This window comes from Salvelinus alpinus, chromosome 30 (assembly GCF_045679555.1).
Source record: "Salvelinus alpinus chromosome 30, SLU_Salpinus.1, whole genome shotgun sequence".
Lineage (NCBI taxonomy): Eukaryota > Metazoa > Chordata > Actinopteri > Salmoniformes > Salmonidae > Salvelinus > Salvelinus alpinus.
Window position 1 is genome coordinate 21612521 of NC_092115.1, and position 26148 is coordinate 21638668.

The window sequence follows — 26148 nt, forward strand, 5'->3', positions numbered from 1 at the left end:
TCATAAAAACCATATGGAAAACTGGCCTGGAACTAAAAAGAGGCAGCTCATATCTGAGGCCAAACCTTTATATAATCATGCGTGAGGCATAAATGGTTAATTACATGGAAATCAAGGCCACAACTAGAGATGTCGACAATGTACTAGGCTATACTATGGCCATGTCAAATTTGACAAAGTGGCAGTTTTTTCTGGAGTTCACGTAATCCTCACCAACAAAAAAAATAGCGGGAGCAAAAAAATAACACCGGGCCTGTATGTGCGGTGTATTTAATGCCAGCTGTAGTAAGACAGCTAGGTCTTGCATTCACTGGCATGAATGTGCCATTTTCCATTCCCTGTAAAGGCAGCCTGGGTAGAAAAGGACAGTGTTCTTACTACAACATTGCAATACAAAGCCTGTCAAACAGCCTCGGAGGACATCTGTAAAATGTTGACTGATAACTGGGCTGTCCAACTCCAACCAAACACTTCATCTCACTTTTAACATCACAGTTCTTAGTCAGGATTTCCATTTCAAATTGACCGGGCCAATTAATAGAAATACTGTATATAAAAAGGGCCTTTCTATTTTCTAAGAAGACTGTTCAGTCAGTTAACACTTGGCAGAATTTGACAGTATAGGAATTATTTAGTCAAGAGATGCTAATGGGTTCACGACTACAGCGGTAGCTACAGGGCATCCTAGAAGGCGTTCACAGAAAGACAAACCAGAGGTCAAACCCCAGGAATGTGCTCTGGTGCCTTGTACTTTCTTGGTGGCCAAGACAGTATTTACATGCTATGAATATTGTTGTTACAACAAGCATGGTGTTTTGAGAGATTGTAGTACAGAGACTATTGAAAAGGCTTGTGAAATACACTGAAGGTAGACTATAACAGTGTGCATGTATGTAATAGTGAGGGGTTGAATTGAGAGGTGAAATAAAAACATATATGCGGGTCTCCTTATGGATGCAGACTTTGAGGGCACCAATAGCCTTGGCTGAATGATTGAGGTGACATTGTCATACATGTACCTCCTGCACTGCTGGAGCTAGTAACATTAAGCATTTAGCTGCATCTGCTATAACACCTGCAAATCTGTGTACGCAACCCATACATTTAGATTTTATTTGTATAATCCATTTAGGACAAAGATCTGTAGGAGCTTCAAGGACAGACTAAGAATCATTTCCCAGTCTGGGCTGGTGACACCACTACACATGTTCCTCTTAACACAACTCCAATGTCCTTCCCAAGTTTCACTTTGCATTGCACTCAAACATGCCTCTATTATAAAGCAGCACAGTAAGATAGCATCAATCAAATAAAACATATCACTACTGCAGCTTAGACTTCAATTAAACTATTCATATTCTGGAAAAAAAGGACTCTTGCTCCAAACAAGCATTTTCCTCTGTGTTTCTTGTTTGACAGTCCTCCTTCCACCCACACAAGGTTAAACAGCTGCTATTAGCAGACCTTAACAGGTCATTATCTTGTCAGGAAGAGAGGAGAGGCAGGCAGGAGTCAGAGGCTGGGTTAACACAGGCCAGGGCTGGTAGCTAAGGGGCACAACTTCGATTCCCCAGCTGAGATAGAGCATTTCCTCAGCACGAACTCAACAGCACTCCAGGGATTGCTAATACAGAGAGCTCAATTTGTCCCTTGCTCAGGGCCATGCACAGACCTTCCAGGGGGCAGGTGGTCAAAATATTCATGACTGGCGAACTTGACGACAGTCGGTTCCGAATCCGAACTAAATATTTATAAAAACAAAAGTTGCCATATAATAAATATATTATGACCATCGGTGACGTAGGTGGCCATATGTGAAACTGTCCAATGGAGAGTTGTATGAAAATATACTAGCATGCCTATTAACAGAACATTCTATAGTGTCTAGACTCAGTCTCTCCTTTGCTCAAAACTCACCTACAACTATCGTTAGTGTGGTTAAGTATAGACTGGGTGCTGACAACTAGAGCCAGGACAATAGTAGTATTGCAATACTCCTTAGTATCATGGCAAAGAAAAAAAAACGTAACTTCTTTAGGAAAACCGCCCTAATGTTGGAAACAAACATTATGTTGTCATCCAGAGTCACTTTATTTTCCAAGCTACCGCGCACAATATTTTTTTTACATATAACAGGTTTTTCAAGGACTACAGAGTTTGACTGCTTCATGGATTCATTTTTGCCTTGGGGGGGGATCCCTTCTGACAACTTCACGAAAAAGATGTGCGCACTTCAAATGGGGCAGAAGGCCGTGTGTTGTTGTGATTCTGGATGGACAGACTTGTGGTGAGCAAAATCAGCAACCTCTGCATCATTCAAGACTGTTGTTTTGTGAGAACGTGTTAAAGTTCAGTTAGTCATTGTTTTGTAAATGCAAGCTGAAAAGTACCCAGGGTCTTGCCTTGGCTCCAAGTTAGAGCAGGTCAGCCGGAGCCATGGCCCAGTGAAACACGGGTGCCGGCCTGAGTAGATGGAAACAGAAAAGTCTGAGCCTTGGGTAAAACACGGAGGTAAATCCTCATTGGAAATGTGCCATTGCATCATCTCATGGTCAAACAGTAGGGGAGCAGCTTTTCCTGTTCAACATCAAGCATTTCGCTACACCCACAATAACATCTGCTAAACACGTGTATTGAGCCAATAAAATTTGATTTGAATATATGCTTTACACAGCATTTCCCAACGGAGGACAACCAGTGCTAGAGCTCTGTGGTACACCCTCACTGGTGAGGACATCAAGGCTGTATGTCAACCATCTCACAGCAGGAGTGCTGATTTAGGGTCTGTTTTACCTTTTAAATCACAAGGAATAAGATTATATGGATAACGGCGGACCAGATCCTAGACGCTTTGTGAATATGCCGGGCCCTGTTCTGTTGTGCACTCACTAGCTCAGAGAGCCTGACATCAGATTTAATACTTAACAAACCGTCACTGAAAACCATTCTGCAGATATCAACATGCATTTATGGTTTTGTACAGATGTCTGGGTTAGGCTATGCTTTACTACCTGCAGTCTTGACTCAAACTTAGAGGTGCAGTCAACAGGGTACCGAATCTCAAATCTACATGGCTGCATCTCAAAGAGCACCCTATTCCCTTTAATAGGCTAATAATCAAGTATCTGTCAGAGGAGCTCTTTTTATATAAAAAGAAAAGAAAAAAGTTATCCTGCTATATATAGCAGATAAATATTGTGCGCGTCCCAAATGGCACCCTATTCCCTATACAGTGCACTAATTTTAACCAGGATCCATAAATTTGTCTAAAGCAGTGCAACATATAGGGAATAGGGTGGAATTTGGGATGCAAACCAAGGTCTAATCAGCCTGAGCAGTGACATCAATTTCAAAGGGCATAATTATTTATTACTCAATAAAATTACTTTGCAAAGAAAGTAGATTAACCAGCACAGTCTTAAAAGCTTTTTGGTAGTGGTAGGACCTACAGGCTAGCTGTAGCACTGGTTTCTTATTGGATATTTGTATCACTAAAGCACCACATTTCACACAACACAGACAACACTTAACTGGTTGTGGAATGTTGATTGTAGCCTAGCATTGCTCAAACAAACAGCACTAGCCTGAACGGTGCAAGAATAAAGATGTCTATGCAAGAAGTAAAAAGACGTGATGTCTGTGCAAAGGGTCTTGAAATTAAACAATTAAATATCATGAGTCAATGCATTTTTGCGGAGTGGAGTCATTCGTACATTACATCTGAGCCACGGAAAGATGTTTATTTAATGGCCAGACATTCCTCTGAAACAATCCTCTCCCTGTGCTCAGTGTTCCACACAGGCCTTGACATTTCAGAGTGTTCAGTTATGGAGAGCTCTGAACAGGCCAGCCTCCCCACAGAAACGTGCGTCTGAGGAGAAGAACACATTTATGGAGCTGGGGAAACAAAACCAAAGATGGGTTCCATCCCAAATGCCATCCTATTCCCTATACATATTGTACTACTCTTGACCAGGGCCCATAGGATAATAGTCAAAAGAAGTGCAACATATAGGGAATAGGGTGCCATTGGGACACAGCCATGGAGCTGGGGAACAAAACCAGAGATGGAGAATGAAACGGATCAAATTTGATCCAATTTATTTGATAATTAAAATTAGCCTACATAGTACTGTTAGTGTGGCGCAACCTAACATTATCGAGGATTACACACAAAGACCAAAGGCTTATTTCAAATGTGGTCTTCAATATACATGTTCATGAGGGTCCTATGCTGCAACAAGCCAAACTGACACCTGGTTTAATTAGAGTAAACTGGCTTAATGTTACCACAGATACAAGTAGAGTCCAACCGTGTGCATTGTTCATAAAAATGGTCTCATTGATACAATATTTAACCAAGTTTCTGGTGAATTCTGGGAAAACTGTTCATCCCAAATGGCACCCTGTTCCCTACATAGTGCACTACTTTTAACCAGAGCCTAATGGGTATAGGGTGCCATTTGGGACACACCCTGTATGCTGCTGCTGCTATCCAGTTATACGTGGCTACCTCAGAATAGATAACTGTTCGAGAACAATTTGAATATTCTTGAGGCTTAAACCACAATGATCCTCTATCAACAAACTCAGGTTGCATTTCTTAGAACCTCAAGATGGAGACTTCTGTCAGCAAGGAGACCGGCTCCAACACCAATGGCCAGTCCTAGATATTGATAAAGAAATAACACTAGAAAAAACACCACTGCTTATGCTTCAAGGAGACCAAATAACCCTGCAGAGAAGCCACATTTGGGAGTTTCTTCAGCATCTACAATGGCCATATTCTGCTTGCCAGGGTTATGCCAAACAGACCACCAGCTTCAGGAACACACCCATGACTTATTTATAAATAAACTCAGGTCAGAGCATCTGAGGCTGAGCACCCAACCATGTATAAGAAAGTTCTGCAGACTGACAAAGGTGGACAAAGACGTGCAATAAACTCAGAGCAAAGCAGGGAGCGGATATCATAAAAGCTATAAAAAAAAATATTAAAAAAGGCTGCCTCACCCTGTCATGACCAGTTTATATGCAGGCGCTTCCTCAGTTTATGGAAGAAGACCTTAAGCTAGAGCTTCTCAGCAGATGCAAAAATTAGACTTCAAACCAAAAACTAGGCCTACATCCCATCCCAAGACCTCATCAAAGCCTTGTAAAGTGTTAAGTGTCCCGTAGTGGTGGCTGGTGAGGGGAGGAAGGCTCATAGTAACAGCTGGAATGTAATGAATGCAACGGTATCAAACTCTTGGAAACAATGGGAAAAGTATCCCATTTATTCACCTTCCAGCCATTACCATGAGCCGAAGATCCAATTTTAAATGTGCCACCAGCCACCTCTGGTGTCCCGTGAGCTAGACATAGGCACACATGAAAAGATATGTCACTCATTGGCCTGTTTTCTCATGGGAGCATGGACCATATGTAGCTATGCAACTAGGCTTGATTCACATATGGCGGCCATGGATGTTGCTAGTTCTGGGCAATATGGTCTAAATATCATAATATTTTACACATTTGATGATGTTTTAATTTTTTTAAATAAAAGTTCTAAATATGTTTTATGAGTAGTGTATGGCCTTAAAATGTATGTGTTGCTACCCTACGTGTTTTTTGGGGGCTTTCATTCTGATTGATTGAACAGTATAAAACAAACTTGGAATATAGTGGGCACTTTGAATAGAGTTGTTTGACATGTCAATGAATGGAAAAAACAGGGAGGGGTTATTGTGACACAGCATGAACCAAAGTGTTGGTCAGTGTTTCCCAGTGGACCCTAATTAGATATTAGATTAAATGTTCTTACTTGTCCTGCAGTCCAAACACATTACCCCCTCACATTTACCCCCTCAGCCCTTAAGCTAGCCACTTTCCCTCCGGGGGAATCCCTGTCAAAACCGGATGCAGTTTGATTGCCATCTTAAGTGGAGGTCAAATTTACTAACGTTGCCCCATCGACCCTCGATTTAGCGTGAGGGAGCGAGTCAACAACTTTGGTCACTTGAGATTGATATGACCCACAATTCAATGCAAACTCTAGTCATGTCAAACTCTGGTGATCGCGAAGTGTCAAATTGAATCAACAAGGCTGCATTTTCAGCATGTTAGAAAAAAGCTAGCTTGCTAAAAACAACCCCCCAAAAAATATTTTGTCGTTGGCAAATTGGCTTAATATTTTAGTGAGGAGCCAATAAAACTTAGCTAGATAAACATATTTTGGGGATTCCGGAAATGTATTGGAATAAAAACGGCTAAACTATAAAACTAGCTAGCTAGCTGACAGTAGTGCTAGCTAGATATGTTAGCTTACTAGGTACATTAATAGCTTAAGGTTGGTTGTTTTTAAGCTCAACTGCAAGATTTCCACCAAGGACATTGCCTCTTGTAATAAATACCATTTAAAATAACACAAGCATATTGCTATTACATTGTTATAACTAACTTCTTTCTAAGCAGGGTTTCTCACACACTCATAAACAGATACAGAGAACCACACACACACCCAAAGACAGATGGCTGGCACAGACCTTTCATAAACACTGATAAGGCAGGAAAGGCCTTGATCAAAAGAGTGCTTGGGTCTGCATTTCACGAGATAATAAGACACACACACGCATACCCAAGGACAGGGGGCTGACTACGCACACACAAAATCTCCTGTTTTAGCTGAACATTTGGTAACAAAGAACTTTTGCTATAAGACTCAGAAGGATGACGCCCAGCTCATCAGGACCAATCTGAGAAGACAACAACCTGTCCAGAACCAACCAAAGGACCAGAACTTCCAGACTCAACCTACTTTCTGTGGTGTATAAAATGTCTATGCACTCTGTTATCTGGGCTTTTTCTGGAGGTTCTCTATGAGCCGAAGGAACGAGACCGTATACGCTTGTACCAGATATCTTTACTCTTAAATAAAGCTGTCGCTTGTCATACAATTTACCACCTTGTCTGAATCGATCCTTGACCGGCTCACCCTTCTCCATATCCAATTATCAACACTCTCCGATCATCATTCCCCCCTCGCTTGGGCAAGGGGCATTTAAGGTACAACTGGATGTGACGATATAAACGTAATTCAAGGGATGAGGGTTTAGGATGCTGTCTGCTTTGAGTTTGAACCGCAGCCTTGATGTAGCTAAAATATTCATGCATCACCTATTCCTTTATGATTTAGAATATGCCATTGCACAAAAAAATTAAAAAAAATAACATTCTGATCTAGGCTTACACCAGCACTGGTATCAGGCTGTATTAGCTAGCGACGTTCTCTGACTAAGAACATTTACCTAGCTAGCTTGCCAGCTAACTTGCGATTAGCATTAGTGGCTAACAATTTATTTTAGCCACAACATGCTAAATGTTTGCAGACAGTAAGATAGTGTGGATTTATATTAATAACACTTTCTATAAAGAAGCAAAGTGGAAAGCAGCAACGTTGTCACCAACATCTTGTTGCATCTGCAGCATTGACCATGCAGACTCCAAGTGGTTGTGACTCGTGGTAGAGCCCAAAAACTGCTCTCTGAGTGACAGTGGGTGGGGCTGTGTGGAAGGAGAGAGTCGACAAGCAGCAAACGGAGTAAACAAATTTTTTTTTTAAACTGACATTACACGCGGCAGAGTGGCATAACATTTAACAAACACTGAAATACTGCTATACAAGGTAAAGTAAAAACCCAAACCTGTCCATGCATCAATATATAGTGAAATACAGTAGATGTAGGCAACACTCAGCTGACTGGATCTTTGCCAGGGTGCAAGTAATCTGTTTGCATAGCACTCTGTAAACCACTTAAGCACACCATGTCATGAAGTGTTATGATTTAACTTCCCGTTAACTCGGTTCCAAGAGGCCACTACTGCTGCCCTTAGAGATGCCATCCCCTGGAGTAGACCTACTTATCCCTACTACTGTGTCAGTTCCTGTAACATGCCTGTAAATGGCAGTCAGAAATGATTTAAAAGCAGGGCCTGTATTCATAAATCGTCTCAGTGTGCTGATCTAGGACAAGTTTTGCAGTTTAAATCATAATGAAAAGAATGGAAACCTGATCCTAGCTCAGCACTCCAGATGTTTTATGATTATGGCTGCACAAGAACACATTTATGCAAGGTAGTTAACTCCCAACAGCTGCTCCCAGGGCGCTGATGACATGGGTGTCAATTAAGGGAGGCCCCCACACCTCTCTGATTCAGAGGGGTTGGGTTAAAGCTGCAAGACACATTTTGGTTGAATGCATTCAGTTGTGCAACTGACTAGGTATCCTTTTCATTAAGATGTCAAATCTGACGGCTTATGCAAGGCCGTTGCGGTGTAAATCAGTATGATGCAAAACCCAAAAGGGCCCTGGTCAAAAGCAGTGCACTAGATAGTGAATATAGTGCCTTTTGGGCCTCAGCCAAGGTCCCAGTCATTGCCAGAGGGATCATCACACATGATCAAATTAGCTTTTAATCCAGCATTGGAGCACGAAGCCAAGCCACTGTCTCACACAGCCCTGTGACAGGATCAAACACTGTTCAGCAGCAAAAGGTACAATATTATAGCCTGGTTACCAGTGTTAGTGCTATCATGCCACTCCTTGCATGTTTGTTTGGCATGGCAAATAGTGGCATGATAACAAACAGACTGGTACCAAGGCTAGCAACATTCTATGGACTCATTCTATGATTACATTCTGCACGTACTGTAGGAAGTGAAGACCATAGTGTCTATTGTATTCAGATAGTCCTTTTGAACATAACAAGAAATTGGACAAGTCCATAACTGAGCCATTTCCTTGGAAAGTCTTGTTTGAGTGGTGATTGGAATGACCGCATAGACTCTGATCATAAGAAGTTAAGTGTTGCTGAGCAGTAGCCCGCACATGTGATGCACTGCACCATACTAATGACCATAGCATCAACACTTTCTTCTCACATGCCCATCCTGAGGCATTGCAGATCAAAGGCAGTTTCACATTAATCAAAATATTAATTTGTGTAATGGAATTATATATATATACCTGAGAAAGACCAATGAGAACAATGAGAACGGTAAAGACTGGAATAATAGACTGCATTAACGGAAATTACAGTAAACAAACATTGTAGATTTGAAATAATTGAAATTAACGGTAAATGTACTACTGGTTATATATGTAATGGGGAATTGATAGACTAACAAGCAAACAAACAATTCACAATTAAGTTATGAACAAAGAATGTGCCCAAATTGGAGGGAGAAAGAGCATTCTGGAGAGAGACGTGCATTGTGCATCTTAGCCACACTCCCCTTCTTGGAGTGTGCCATGCCCACAGCCGCCACAATGGATTAGTTCACTGAGATGGGCGCGAAAAAGACATGTGTCTTGTGTTATATATATATATAAATAACTGCTCAACAACAAAAAAAATATTGGTCGACCAACAGCCTGTCAACCAAACAATCGACCAGTGGACTAACTGGGGTCAGCCCTAATAGGGAATAGAGTGCCATTTAGGATACATCTACAGAGTTGTGATTTAAGGCCTGGTGTTTTTCTCTCTGCAGGAAGCATTCCACTATAATGACAGGGGTCCTAGATGGTAGACATGCTGGAACACCCAAACTAGGCTTAAATCTAGACTAGAGGTCGACCGATTTCAATTGTTCTTAACAAAAATCATTTAAAAATGGCCGATTTCATTGCAATCTACGAGGAGACTGCGTGGCAAAAAAGCACAATCAAGGCACAAAATGTACCTTACCATAAACATCAATGCCCTTCTTAAAATCAATACACAAGTATATTTGTTTAAACCTGCATATTTAGTTAAAAGAAATGCATGATAGTAGGCAATATTAACTAGCGAAATAGTCACTTCTCTTGCGTTCAGTGCAAGCAGACTCAGGGTAAATGCAGCAGTTTGGGCCACCTGGCTCCTTGCAAATTGTGTGAAGACATTTTCTTCCTAACAAAGATCGTAATTAATTTGCCAGAATTTTACATAATTATGACATAACATTGAGGGTTGTGCAATGTAACAGCAATATTTCGACTTAGGGTTGCCACCCGTTCGATAAAATACATAAAGGTTCCGTATTTCACTGAAAGAATAAATGTTTGTTTTCTAAAATGTTAATTTCCGGATTTGACCATATTAATGACCAAAGGCTCGTATTTGTGTTTACTATATTATAATTAAGTCTGATTTGATATAGCAGTCTGACTGAGTGGTGGTAGGCGGCAGCAGGCTCGGTAGCATTCATTCAAACAGCACTTTACTGCATTTGCTAGCAGCTCTTAGCAATGCTTGAGGCACAGCACTGTTTTTGACTTCAAGCCTATCAACTCCCGAGATTAAGCTGGCAATACTAAAGTGCCTATAAGAACATCCAAAAGGTATATGAAATACAAATGGTAGAGAGAGAAATAGCCAACGAGGGGGGGGGGGGAAATCACTTTTACTCCACACGCAGAGATGCATACAAAGCTCTCGCTCACCCTCCATGTGGCAAATCTGACCATAATTCTATCCTCGTGATTCCTGCTTTATAAGCAAAAAGTCAAACAGGAAGTACCAGTGACACGCTTAATTTGGAAGTGGTCCGATGAAGCGGATGCTAAGCTACAGGACTGTTTTGCTAGCACAGACTGGAATATGTTCCGGGATTCACCCGAAGGCATTGACCAGTTTACCACATCAGTCACTGGCTTCATCAATAAATGGATTGACGACGTCGTCCCCACACTGACCGTACATACATATCCCAAGCAGAAGCCATAAATTACATCCGCAGTGAATTAAAGGCTGGAGCTGCTGCTTTCAAGCAGCGGGACACTAACCTGAATGCTTATAAGAAATCCCGCTACTGCCTCCGATGAACCATCAAACAGGCAAAGCTTCAATACAGGACTAAGTTCAAATCCCACTACACCGGCTTGGATGCTCGTCAGATGTGGCAGGGCTTGCAAACTATCACGGATTACAAAGGGAAACCCAGCCACAAGCTGCCCAGTGACACACGCCTACCAGACAAACTAAATGCCTTCTATGCTCACTGAGACAAGCAACACTGAACTATGCACGAGAGCACCAGCTGTTTCGGACGACTGTGTGATGACACTCTCCGTAGCCAATGTAAAACAAGTTAACATTCACAAGGTCACAGGGCCAGAAGGATTACCAGGACGTGTACTGCGAGCATGTGCTGACCAACTGGCAAGTGTCTTCACTGACATTTTCAAACTCTCCCTGACCCATTCTGTAATACCTACATGTTTCAAGCAGACCACCATAGTCCCTGCTCCCAAGAATGCCTTTCAAAAGACGACCGCCCGTAACACTCACATCTGTAGCCATGAAATACTTTTAAAGGCAGGTCATGGCTCACATCAACACCATCATCCCAGACCAACTCCAAATTGCATATCGCCCCAACAGATGACAATCTCTATTGCACTCCACACTGCCCTTTCCCACTTGGACAAAAGTAACCTATGTGAGAATGCTGTTCGTTGACTACAGCTCAGCGTTCAACACCATAGTGCCCTCAAAGCTCATCACTAAGCTAAGGACCCTGGTACTAAACTCCTCCCTCTGCAACTGGATCCTGGACTGGTGGTGAAGGTAGGCAACACATCCCTCAACACAGGGACTCAGGTGTGTGTGGTTAGTCTCCTCCTGTACTCCCTGTTCACCCACGACTGCGTGGACACGCACGACTCCAACACCATCATTATGCTTGCCAACAATGTGACGGTGGTATACCTGATCACAGATGACGAGACATCCTATAGGGAGGAGGTCAGTGGCCTGGCAGTGTGGTGCCAGAGGAAGGCCCCCAAAAATCAGCTACCACATGGCAAGCGTTACCAATGCACCAAGTCTAGAACAAACAGAACTCTGATCAGCTTCTACCCCCAAACCATATGACTTCTAAACAAGGACTGCTAAACAGCTACCCGGACTACCTGCATTGACCCTTTTATGGACTAACTCTTGCACCGACTATGCACACACCACAAACACACTGCTGCCACTGTCTATTATCCATCCTGTTGCCAAATCACTTCATCCCTACCTATATGTACAGCACATAACTACCTCATAGCACATCGACTCGGGATTGGTACTCCCTATATAGTCATTTAATTTATTTTCGTTATTCACTCTATTTATTCCTTGTGTCACTATACAAGTAAGAATTTCGATGTTAGTCTGCACCGTTACATACGATGCATGTGACAAATAAAATTTGATCAAAGAGCTGTGACACGATCACTTGACATCACTCTGCTCTAGAATATATTTTTTTTAAATGCCAGGGTGGGGGAGCAACGAGAGCAGCAATAACTAGCAAACGACTTTAGTGGGTTTCTTTGTTTTAAAGTTATGTTGTGGGTGAGAAGTTCACAAGAAGCTCTGGGTATTCAGATCAAAGCTCAATGCATACATGGGTTCATTTTGAGCCTAATTTACACCTAGAAGCAGTGGTGTGTATTCATGGGGGAAGCCAGGCGTCGCCCAAAAATGTACCAATAAATGACATTATTTTGTCTCCGAGTTTCATAGTGTTCCTTCATTTCGCACGAGGCTGAATGTATCTCACCAGAGAAAGCATCCGAGCGAGCGAAACAGCACCCCTTCGGTTTTGTGATGAAACGAAAGGTGTAGTTGAATTTATTCTGCCACTTCTTATTGTCTCAGCCTTAGGCCTATATATCACAATGGCAAGGCATATAAACCCATCAGTTTAAAAATTAGTTCAGTAAATGTCAACCTAGAGAGCCAGGCAAATAAAAGCAATTTTCTAGACAATATTTTGGTTTGTTGCTAGCTAGTTTGCTAGCCAGTTCAAGTAATGACCAGAGTACAGTCGTGGCCAAAAGTTGAGAATGACACAAATATAAATTCTCAAAGTCTGCTGCCTCAGTTTGTATGATGGCAATTTGCATATACTCCAGAATGTTATGAAAAGTGATCAGATGAATTGCAAAGTCCCTCTTTGCCATGCAAATTAACTGAATCCACAAAACATTTCCACTGCATTTCAGCCCTGCCACAAAAGGACCAGCTGACATGTCAGTGATTCTCTCGTTAACACAGGTGTGAGTGTTGACGAGGACAGGGCTGGAGATCACTCGTCATGCTGATTGAGTTCGAATAACAGACTGGAAGCTTCAAAAGGAGGGTGGTGCTTGGAATCATTGTTCTTCCTCTGTCAATCATGGTTACCTGCAAGGAAACATGTGCCGTCATCATTGCTTTGCACAAAAAGAGCTTCACAGGCAAGGATATTGCTGCCAGTAAGATTGCACCTAAATCAACCATTTATCGGATCATCAAGAACTTCAAGGAGAGCGGTTCAATTGTTGTGAAGAAGGCTTCAGGGCGCCCAAGAAAGTCCAGCAATGAAGGTTCTCCTGTCCTCAGTCGACTCTTAAAAATGCAGGGCACATGCTGTTTCCCCTCTCTCCTCAAGGGCAAATTGCTCTCAGGAAGCATGTGGCTCAAGAAAGATTCTTCCCCACTTCCAGTTCAAACAATTGAGACAGAATGGAAACAAACCAAGTTGGGAAACATTCTGACTTTCCACCATGCATCATTCTAGAAGTTTGATGTGAGTAGAAGTGAGAGACCCGAGATACAATCTTTGTTTGAAGCCCTCTTCCTTGATTGATACTAGCCTAGCTGGGTATAATTTTAAATTGTATTTCTATCAGAAAAAGGGGCATCATTGACTTAGACATTGACTTGGTCAATTTAAACATTTGTTTTTAGGTGCATTTTCCAACCTGTTAGTTGCATAATCCTAACAGGATGGAACCTAACAGGGTGGAAATCTGGAGCCTAAATTAGACATAGCTCTGTGAGTGTGCAAGATTGAGCTAGCATAACGGTGAAAACTTGAATCGGATTTTAACTTCTCTATCAAACATATTTTGAAATTTGGTTAATTTTCTCAATAACTTAGCCTAACAGAGTGGACATTTATGAGTGTGACAGACTAACATGGGACATTAAATGTATTAATATTTCTCGTGGAAGTGGATTAATAACACCGGGGGACATGGCAAAAACGCCTACATCCACTACGGAGAGGGGAAAAAAGTGTTCCAAATGCATATAATTCCCTTTCAAGGTCCATATTTTTGTTTTTAAGGTAAAATGACAGCTGGTTTTATATTTAAAGCATTTTGGAATCTACATTTTACACTAAGTGAAATTTCCTGGGGACAGAAAAGGCACCGCATACCTAGGACAGACCCAGCTAGCAAGCTAGGTACCGCTTCTTAGCTAACTAGCTATGCCAACAACATAATAGGCTAATTAGCTAGGGGTAACAAAGTCAACAAACTCGTGTGCAGGTGAAAATGTAGTATAGACATCTTGGTAGCATAAGAATAAAAAAGGTACAATCGGCATGACATCGATAGGAAATGTTACGATTTTTAAAAATGTAATGTTTTAATTAAGTTAGGCAGTAACGTTATCACCATTTCAAAAACAGAATGCCATCCTGCAGCTTGCTGATGCTAACTAGCTAGCTATAAAACAGTCAGCTAACTAGCTAGCTATAAAACAGTCAGCTAACTAGCAAGCATCCAGCTGACAGCTTCCAAGGAGTCAAATCTCGGGTTGGTAGATATCATCCTTTTACTTCTAGAACTAAATAGGTTTGCATATTATATCCTAGTTAGTTAGTTAGTTAGATACTTAAGTTAGCGTTATGTGCCATCTTTCCATGCACTTCAGTTGGGAAAGGGTGAAATCCCAAATTAAGTTATTGGATTTACACAAGACTTTGCCAACAACTATGGTGATGTATCATCAACTCAGCCTAACATGCATTGTTTATTTTAGTCAGCAGGATAAAACGAAAGGAATGTTCAATAATTTTTCCTTTTAGCTAATCTCTTACAATTTTGCGCCATATTTGCGCGAGCCTCACGTCCAGTCCAGGCATTGCAACATTGTTTCCAGACCGAATGGTACACTGGAAACAAACACGCCATACAAAAGTAAACGCGACTTACCTTTGCAATGGCTTTTTTGTATCTCATGACGGCTTGCTGGATGAGAATATGGATTTTGATATTTCCATCTCCGCACGGTACCACCACCCTAGTCCTTCCAAAACACACAGTCACTTTCATAGTTTAATATCCGATAGATCTTGCCCAGATTCGGAGGAAAACCGAGGATAAATTCTCCCTTTGAAAGTCAGCCGAAACATGAATTATCTTTGGTTATTGAATCTTGTATCCTTAAAAAGAGATGAGACCAAAATATCTTTCACATTTTATCCAGGGACGACATTGTTAGCTGTGTGTTTCTGACCACCTGTTTAGTCTTTCTCCTTCTGTTTCGACGTTCCCAGACTAGTGCAGAGAGCAACAGCTCCATCAGGATTCGATTGGGGAACGGCCTCCACACGCCGGTCAAGATTGGAACTGTCGAAGGTGATATATGGCGCGCGCGAGCAATTGCATCCATGTGTGCGTGAACAGTTGGGTGATTTCGAAAAATATATGAGATCTTAATAATATTTTGAAATGTAAAAAATATATCCTGCAAAGGAACCTCTTTAACATGCAATATTATTGAATGATATCCCTACAAATGGCACACTACTCCCAGTCCCTAAACAGTAAACTAGGCCTACTTTAGTAGTAGACATATCACAGGAACCCTCCAGGAGATCAATCTGCTGTTCTATCAACTATTTATTTCTGATACGTGTGTATGTGCGTTCTGCAACATAAAAATATATTCAAACGCTATAAACACGTGTAGGCCTATTTTGATGAATCCAACTTAAACAAAGATATCCAGCACTTAGGAATATAGTTATTTTTGTTTTATTGCATAACAGAAATCTCAAGGACATGTTCTGGCCACAAAACCTTGATCTCCACCTGCCTGATGCTATTTTGGTGCTTTGTTCTAGTGTCCTAACCTAAAACTGAAACCAAGTCCCAATGAAAACCAGAGCAAATCCATGTGTGAAGCTTGTGGAACAGCTGCCTTGACTTGACACATAGCTACAGTTCCACAGAACATGACTGTATGTGTGTGAGGAACCTGCTCTCACCATGGCTGTGTACCAAATGGGACCTTTTTCCCATAGGGCCCTGGTCAAAAGTAGTGCACTATAAAGAGATTAGGTTGCCATTTGGGAGATTAGGTTGCCATTTGGGATGTAACCCATATTAACTTTTTATATGGGCTTGTGCTCCATGATCAGTGCTGTCCCAAAAGCGTGGGCTCATGGGTGAGTCACACATGTTCTGAGGCAGAAAACCAAAGAGTTACTGAATACAAGGCAATTTGTCTACTAACTACAATATGACTTACATGGACATGCTTTTTTATATCTTCCTATGCCCCAGGGTTGCGCTCAATTCAAATTGAAGGCAGTCAATTCAGGAAGTGGATTAGAATTTAACATAAAGAAATGTAAAACCGTAATAATTAGCTTCTACTTTTCAGTTTATTGGGAAGTCTGAAAATAAATGCAATTTTTTCAATGATTTAATTGTAATTTTAGTTTACTTTCTGAATTGACTACCTTCAATTCGAATTGAACCCTACCATGCTATGCCACAGAATTGATGAGCATAACTTCGTGCCCCAAAAGCCTGAGCTAAAGCAGAAAACCAAGCTATTTCACAATATCTTGTGACTTTTCCTAACACTGGTTCATGGACTTACAGTACAAACAGTAATGTGTTTATCTCTGTACACACTTTATAAAGTGTAAATATTTATCAACATTGACCACCTGATAGAAGATCTTGACAAAGGCCAACTGGTGCAAATGCTTTAAAATGACCTTCAAATATTTTTTTCTTTATTTCTTAATGGGATGATATACATTTACTCAATAATGTTTGCCTGACAGAATTGTACTAATAACTGTAATGGGTCAATGAACTCTTCACATCTTGAATGTTCCGTTTTTTACTGTTTTTATTGCAATGTCAACATGCAGGTTTTGGGCGACACCTTGTGGAATGCTTACGTACTGCATTTGGCTTACTTGACCTGTAAGAAGCATAGGCCGAATGTCCTCTATCACACTGTTCAGGGCAAGTTTTTCCAGTTGCGGCCTCTCTCTCATCAGTTTGGGATGACATCTCAATATGAAGGCATATGCCATCTCTGGGCATGTTCAAACAGCAGCCTGGCTCATCCCAGGATTCTCTCCCAGTGCCAGAGGGTCTGGTGGGCTGTATAGCAACTTGGCTTCTCCATCACAACAAACTCATAACACTGTCTGTGTCCCAGAATGCACCACATTCCCTATATAGTGCACAACTTTTGACCAGAGCTGGGGACCCTGGTTAAAAGTAGTGCACTACATAAGGAATAGGGTGCCATTTAAGATGCATCCTTAACTCAGCCAGCTAGGGCCCTGGGCAACACAACTCATCATGTCACCATTTAAGGCTTAATCCTGACAGTCAGACACAAATGAACATCTTTATGGGGAGTCAAATGTAACAGATAGCCCACAGCTTGCTTAATAACAGTACTGTTTCCTTCCTCACCAGCCCACTCTGGTATTCAATATTGGATCCTATCTCGCAAACATAGGTGGCTGCCCTCTTGACAACTGCTCCACAAAGAAGATAAACATTTGATGCCACAGGTGGAGGCATTTCAAGCTGAGTCTAAAAGCGCTGCATCCTGGCCTCTGTACTAAGGCATCTTTGTGTGTGTGTGTGTATGCAATAAATGTAATGTTTTATTAGTTTTTCATTGTATAACAATGCACAATCAATATAACTTATTTCATCATGTAGCCTTATACCTATACAACATGTAGAAGTCTTTTTTTTGTAAGTGTTCATGTGATGAGATAGTACAAGAGGTATGCTAATACGCCACCCCCTGGTTGTTACAGAAGAATATGTACATGTAGGTAGGGGTAAAAGTGACTAGGTAATCCGGATAGATAGTAAACAAGGCAGCAGCAGTGTGAAAGGGTGGGAAAGTGTCTCTTTGTGAATGTGTGTAACGTCAATATGCATGTGTGTTTTGTGTGTTTGAGCGCATGTAGTGTGTGTCTATTTAGATGTTTTTAATTTTTTTATTTAACCTTTATTTAACCAGGTAGGCTAGTTGAGAACAAGTTCTCATTTACAACTGCGACCTGGCCAAGATAAAGCAAAGCAGTGCGACACAAACAACAACAACACAGAGATGCACATGGGATAAACAAACGTACAGTCAATAACACAATAGAAAAGTCTATATACAGTGTGTGTAAATGTAGTAAGATTAGGGATTATATGTCCCTCGGCTATGCAAGAGAGTCAGTGCAAATAAAATGGGTTCAATGCAAATAGTCAGTGTAGTCATTTGATGAACTGTTCAGCAGTCATATGGCTTGGGGGTAGAAGCTGTTCAGGAGGCTTTTGGTCGTGGACTTGGCGCTCCGGTATACTTGCCGTGCAGTAGCAGAGAGAACAGTTTTAGGGCTTTCCTCCGACACTACCTGGTGTAGAGGTCCTGGATGGCAGGGAGCTCGGCTCCAGTGATGTACTGGGCTGTATGCACTACCCTCTGTAGCGCCTTACAGTCAGATGCCAAGCAGTTGCCATACCAAGCGGTGATGCAGCCAGTCAAGATGCTCTAAATGGTGCAGCTGTAGAACCTTTTGAGGATCTGAGGGCCCATGCCAAATCTTTTAAGCCTCCAGGGAGGGAAGAGATGTTGTCATGCCCTCTTCACGACTGTGTTGGTGTGTTTGGCCCATGGTAGGTCCTTAAGGATGTGGACCCAGAGGAACTTGACTCTATCATCCCGCTCCACTACAGCCTAGTCGATGTGAATGGAGGCGTGCTAGGCCCTCCATTTCCTGCAGTCCACAATAAGCTCCTTTGTCTTGCTGACTTTGACAGGGGGTTGTTGTTCTGGCACCACACTGCCAGGTCTCTGACCTCCTCCCTATAGGCTGTCTCATCATCGTCGGTGATCAGGCCTACCACCGCCGTGTTGACGGCAAACTTAATGATGATGTTGGAGTTGTGCTCGGCAATGCAGTCATGGGTGAACAGGGAGTGCAAGAGGGGACTAAGCAAGCACCTCTGAGTGTTGAGGGTCAGCGTGGCGGATATGTTGTAGCCTACCCTCACCACCTTGGGGCGGCACGTCAGGAAGTCAAGGATCCAGTTGCAGAGGGAGGAGTTCAGTCCAACGGCCCTTAACTTAGTGATGAGCTTGGAGGGCACTATGGTGTTGAACACTGAGCTGTAGTCAATGAAGGTGTTCCTTTTGTCCAGATGGGAAAGGGCGGTGTGGAGTGCAATAGAGATTGTGCCATTTGTGGATCTTTTGGGGCGGTACGTGAATTGGAGTTGGTCCAGTATCTGTGCCATCATGGCATCTTCTTCATTGGATGATTGCTCCCAACTAATAGGAATACTCACCCAGTTCACTAGGCCTACTTTAAAATTGTGTAAGCACTCAATGTCCATGCTAAAATGGGTTATATCCAACAGGCACAACTCCAATATAAAGTTTGGGCTCCAGTGGCACAGCGATCTAAGGCACTGCATCTCAGTGCAAGAGGTTCAAATCCAGGCTGTATCACATCTGGCTGTGATTGGGAGTCCCATAGGGCAGAGTACAATTGGCCCAGCTTTGTCTGGGGTAGGCCGTCATTGTAAATAAGAATTTGTTCTTAACTGACTTGCCTAGTTAAATTAAAAAAAAATACTTTTTTTTTTTCAAAGTGCCACTGATATTTATTTAACTAGGCAAGTCAGCTAAGAACAAATTCTTATTTAGAACGACAGCCTACCACAGGGCCAACTGTGCACCGCCCTATGGGACTCTCAATCACAGCTGGTTGTGATACAGCCTGGAATCAAACCAGGATTTTTGTAGTGACGCCTCTAGCGCTGAGATGCAGTGCCTTAGACCCTGCGCCACTCGAGAGCCCCATATCAGTGCATTTGTAACAATGTAACCATTATGAAACTTCTATTCAATCAAATAAGCAAGTAGCAAATTACTAATAAAACATTTTGTTGACTAAATTCGACACTTGTATTGACCTCCATTCGAAAATATGTCACGGCGTGGGCTTATTTTTATCGACAGATTTTGGGCTGAGTAAAGCCTCTCGCTTCACCTCTTCCTCTCTGCTTTCACTCTGTCACATGTCGGACAACGCCCATTTCTCTCTGAGTGAATTCCCGACACCGCCAAACAAGTTGAAGACATGGCTTCTCTGATCGTTGAGGTTTTGGTTAGTAATTTGTTAGGATTTTGGGGGGGCTATTTGATATAATTTCTAAACCGAACAGATATTGGATTAAATGTATTTTGTTATTATTATAACAGTATTTAGAGAAATTCTGTTGAGAACAATCATAAAGTGGTTATTAATAAGCTGTTGTTCTGTGAAACCAACAGGTAATGTTAGGCATTAGCATGTGCCTTTTCCCCATTGTAGAGACGAATGACTATTCAGGTTGGTTTTGTAGTTGTACACTGGAGAGCACTTATTTAAATTACATACAAAAAAAGCATGAAGCAATTTGCCTGTCCGTTAATCTTGACTAACGGCATGATCCTGCTAGTGCATTGACAGATCATATTGTGCTACCACGACCCTGGAATATTGATGACAAACATGTTCACCCTTCTCATCTAGGAAACCATAGTTTGATTATATATGTGATGTTTGCACCCGGCCACCGATATTTACCAGAGTACAGCTCTTATGAAATGCTGGATGACCGAAGAGTGTTTAGTTATAACAGCAATGTAAGAAACTTTTCCAGTCACCTGAGACACTTTGCTCCTCCAACCTCTGTCTGGAGGGACCTTAAGGACTGCACTCGTTTTAAATCTGGCTACATTCAATCCTTCACAAGACATGCAAATGCCACTCTAGGATTTAATGGTAAGCAAGTAAGCCTTGGAGAAGTAAGCCTTGTCTGTGCCAGAACAGCCCATAGGGCCTCTGTAGCGTGAGGCAGCTTGATGTACAAGTACACTCCCTGGACAGGACATTAGTCGGCTGCAGGGCCTTAGCCCCAATCCATCGCCTTACTAAATGGTAGATTCACAATAATTATCTGATTACATATACTGCACATTGTATAGGCATATTATATTGTATTTTTGTCACAGTAAGAACATAAACAGATGACTCAGGAATGCAGCCTATGTGTCATGTATGAAAGGTTATTGATATGTAGTATGTACATACATTTTTTATCTTAAGGTCCACATATTCAGTTAATATATGGTTGTGAATTAGACCATGATGGAATCCAGAGGGAACTGTACAAGTTCTCTGTCAATGGGAAATACACTCTCTCTCTTTGGATGATGACAGCATGCTCTGGAGCCCCTCAGTTCCCCATGCAATGGCATTAGCAATTAAGACCATTCTGGATGGGTATAAACTTTAGAACCAAAGTAATTTGCCGTATGTGAAACGTGATTGTGTTCCAAGATTGAAGAACTTTTACACACAAAGTAAGATGACCATCAACAGAAAAGGTAAGATCACTTATTAAATGTTATGGCTCTGACCATGCATTGGTTCAATTGATATAGATATAAAAAATCCTCTTCCAGCTATCAACTTTTAATATTAGTTGCATGATATTAATATATAGAGAGCTATTGTACATTACATTACGTAAGAGTTCAGCAAGTCTTCACATGCAGATATGATCTAGTTTTGGCTTGATCAAATACAGGCAGTTTTTCTGTTAGATGTATTTGAAATACTTACTATACTAACTTTTTTGTATTTTGTCATTTTGTACTTAAAAAGGACTGAGTTATTTTTTACAATTCTAAGACCAATGCAGCAAATCTCGAGTAATAGGGGCCACAAAACACTATGAACTGTGCCAATTGTCTGGGCTATTGGTAGTGTTCAGCATGTTAGCCAAGGGTCATAGACAGGTTGTTTTTATAAATGTATTTCCTGTATAATATTTTTTTGGAACCCGTATTTTGTAGTTTATTTTGATATGTTGGCCTTTAGGGTATTTTGTAACAAGACACATTGGATGTATCTTTGCCCATCTCCAATCATAGGCCTAGTTATACCAACTGTTGTCTTATGGCATTCAAACAAACTGTACTGTATGATGCTAATCAAATAATCAGAGACATAACAATGTATGATGGTCCAACCACATTTCAGTGGAATGACACCGGAACAACGTAGGAACAAAAAACTCTCTTGTATGACCCGTTTGGCAGCATTGGCAACCTTTGTACATACACACTGCAATATATCTTACTTAATATTTGTTGTATATGAATGTGGCTATTTAGGCCAAATTTGAAGTTAATTCCTGATTTGTATAGTACAATACAGTATACTATAGTACTGTATTGTACCCACAATTATAAGCAGGTGGGCAATGGTTAGTGTACAAAACTGATGATTGTAGAAATAAATGATTTGGAAGTTCACTTTGTCTTGCAGAGTGCATGGCATTTGGTATTGTAATGTTCTGTCCTTGAATTGACAGTTCATCCTGAAGTGGTCATTAGACCTAGAACTGGAGAAGACCGGGTCATTATTTGTTTGGTAACTGGTTTCTACCCCAAGGACATCTTTGTTAAATGGGAGCTGGATGGGAAACCAACCTCTCTACATGTGACAACAGACATCAAACCTAATCATGATTTGACTTACCAACTGCATAAAACCATCTTCATCTCTGGTTCAAAACACAACTAATTATGTTGCGTGGAGCACAGCAGTCTACCCGAGCCTCTACAGATCGATCAGGGTGAGATAAAGATTAATTTGCGTTCCACTGTAAATCAAATATACAGCTGAAGTCGGAAGTTTACATACACCTTAGCCAAATACTCAGTTTTTCACAATTCCTGACATTTAATCCTAATAAAAATTCCATGTCTTAGGTCAATTAGGATCACCACTTTATTTTAAGAATGTGAAATGTCAGAATAATAGTAGAGAGAATTAATCATTTCAGCTTTTATTTCTTTCATCACATTCCCAGTGGGTCAGAAGTTTACATACACTCAATTAGTATTTGGTAGCACTGCCTTTAAATTGTTTAACTTGGGTCAAACATTTCTGGTAGGTTTGTAGGCCTCCTTGCTCGCACACGCTTTTTCAGTTCTCCCCACAAATTTTCTATAGGATTGAGGTCAGGGCTTTGTGATGGCCACTCCAATACCTTGACTTTGTTGTCCTTAAGCCATTTTGTCACAACTTTGGAAGTATGCTTGGGGTCATTGTCCATTTGGAAGACCCATTTGCAACCAAGCTTTAACTTCCTGACTGATGTCTTGAGATGTTGCTTCAATATATCCACATAATTTTCCTCCCTAATGATGCCATCTATTTTGTGAAGTGCACCAGTACCTCCTGCAGCAAAACACTCCCACAACATGATGCTGCCACCCCTGTGCTTCATGGTTGGGATGGTGTTCTTCGGCTTGCAAGCCTCCCCATTTTTCCTCCAAACATAACGATGGTGATTATGGCCAAACAGTTCTATTTTTGTTTCATCAGACCAGAGGATATTTCTCCAAAAAGTACGATCTTGTGCAGTTGCAAACCGTAGTCTGACCTTTTTATGGCGGTTTTGGAGCAGTGGCTTCTTCCTTGCTGAGTGGCCTATCAGGTTATGTCGACTCGTTTTACTGTGGATATAGATACTTTTGTACCTGTTTCCTCCAGCATCTTCACAAGGTCCTTTGCTGTTGTTCTGGGATTGATATGCACTTTTCGCACCAAAGTACGTTCATCTCTAGGAGACCGAACACGTCTCCTTCCTGAGCGGTATGACGGCTGCGTGGTCCCATGGTGTTTATACTTGTGTATTATTGTTTGTACAGATGAACGTGGTACTTTCAGGCGTTTGGCAATTGCTCCCAAGGATGAACCAGACTTGTGTAGGTCTACAATTTTTAACTGAGGTCTTGGCTGATTTCTTTTGATTTTCCCATGATGTCAAGCAAAGAGGCAGTGAGTTGGAAGGTAGGCCTTGAAATACATCCACAGGTACACCTCCAATTGATTCAAATAATGTCAATTAGCATATCAGAAGCTTCTAAAGCCATGACATACTCCAAGCTCTTTAAAGGCACAGTCAACTTCGTGTATGTAAACTTCTGACCCACTGTAATTGTGATACAGTGAATTATAAGTGAAATAATCTGTCTGTAAACAATTGTTGGAAAAATGACTTGTCATGCACAAAGTAGATGTCCTAACCGACTTGCCAAAACCATAGCTTCTAAACAAGAAATTTGTGAAGTGGTTGAAAAACGAGTTTTAATGACTCCAACCTAAGTGTATTTAAACTTCCGACTGCAACTGTATGCATTCTATATACACTGCTCAAAAAAATAAAGGGAACACTAAAATAACACATCCTAGATCTGAATGAATGAAATATTCTAATTAAATACTTTTTTCTTTACATAGTTGAATGTGCTGACAACAAAATCACACAAAAATTATCAATGGAAATCAAATTTATCAACCCATGGAGGTCTGGATTTTGAGTCACACTCAAAATTAAAGTGGAAAACCACACTACAGGCTGATCCAACTTTGATGTAATGTCTTTAAAACAAGTCAAAATGAGGCTCAGTAGTGTGTGTGGCCTCCACGTGCCTGTATGACCTCCCTACAACGCCTGGGCATGCTCCTGATGAGGTGGTGGATGGTCTCCTGAGGGATCTCCTCCCAGACCTGGACTAAAGCATCCGCCAACTCCTGGACAGTCTGTGGTGCAACGTGGCGTTGGTGGATGGAGCGAGACATGATGTCCCAGATGTGCTCAATTGGATTCAGGTCTGGGGAACGGGCGGGCCAGTCCATAGCATCAATGCCTTCCTCTTGCAGGAACTGCTGACACACTCCAGCCACATGAGGTCTAACATTGTCTTGCATTAGGAGGAACCCAGGGCCAACCACACCAGCATATGGTCTCACAAGGGGTCTGAGGATCTCATCTCGGTACCTAATGGCAGTCAGGCTACCTCTGGCGAGCACATGGAGGGCTGTGCGGCCCCCCAAAGAAATGCCACCCCACACCATGACTGACCCACCGCCAAACCGGTCATGCTGGAGGATGTTGCAGGCAGCAGAATGTTCTCCACGGCGTCTCCAGACTCTGTCACGTCTGTCACATGTGCTCAGTGTGAACCTGCTTTCATCTGTGAAGAGCACACGGCGCCAGTGGCGAATTTGCCAATCTTGGTGTTCTCTGGCAAATGCCAAACGTCCTGCACGGTGTTGGGCTGTAAGCACAACCCCCACCTGTGGACGTCGGGCCCTCATACCACCCTCATGGAGTCTGTTTCTGACCGTTTGAGCAGACACATGCACATTTGTGGCCTGCTGGAGGTCATTTTGCAGGGCTCTGGCAGTGCTCCTCCTGTTCCTCCTTGCACAAAGGCGGAGGTAGCGGTCCTGCTGCTGGGTTGTTGCCCTCCTACGGCCTCCTCCACATCTCCTGATGTACTGGCCTGTCTCCTGGTAGCGCCTCCATGCTCTGGACACTACGTTGACAGACACAGCAAACCTTCTTGCCACAGCTCGCATTGATGTGCCATCCTGGATGATCTGCACTACCTGAGCCACTTGTGTGGGTTGTAGACTCCGTCTCATGCTACCACTAGAGTGAAAGCACCGCCAGCATTCAAAAGTGACCAAAACATCAGCCAGGAAGCATAGGAACTGAGAAGTGGTCTGTGGTCACCACCTGCAGAACCACTATTGGGGGTGTCTTGCTAATTGCCTATAATTTCCACCTGTTGTCTATTCCATTTGCACTATTCCATTTCCATTTCCAACAGCATGTGAAATTTATTGTCATTCAGTGTTGCTTCCTAAGTCAATCAGTGTTGCTTCCTAAGGCTAACCCTTCCTAAGTGGACAGTTTGATTTCACAGAAGTGTGATTGACTTGGAGTTACATTGTGTTGTTTAAGTGTTCCCTTTATTTTATTGAGCAGTGTATTTTAGATGTTTTGGAGTTTTTTTTCATCCATTTATTCTATTTCAACAGTTCCACCTAATAAACAGATTGTTGATAATTGCAGTACTGCTTTGGCTGAAATGCAGATCTAAGTAAGTTTGGAAAATTATTATGAAAAAACCGTTGCCATTTGACAAACTTTCATTCAATACCCATATTCTTTG

General features: G+C 41.8%; 1 protein-coding gene and 1 long non-coding RNA gene across 8 annotated transcripts in view; one reads left to right on the forward strand and one right to left on the reverse strand.

Annotated features, from left to right (window-relative positions):
- Positions 1-15363, reverse strand: part of LOC139559760 (partitioning defective 3 homolog) — a 231359-nt gene extending 215996 nt beyond the window's left edge. For all 7 annotated transcript variants that reach the window (XM_071376099.1, XM_071376095.1, XM_071376094.1 and 4 more), the window contains exon 1: positions 15006-15363. In XM_071376099.1, coding sequence (XP_071232200.1) covers positions 15006-15125 — 120 coding nt within the window. In that variant the 5' untranslated portion in view covers positions 15126-15363. The remainder of the gene's footprint in view (positions 1-15005) is intronic.
- Positions 13452-18174, forward strand: LOC139559761 (uncharacterized). Its single transcript, XR_011671820.1, has 3 exons — positions 13452-13588; positions 15350-15431; positions 17526-18174. It is a non-coding gene; the product is annotated as an uncharacterized lncRNA (long non-coding RNA).
- The last annotated feature ends 7974 nt before the right edge of the window (positions 18175-26148 follow it).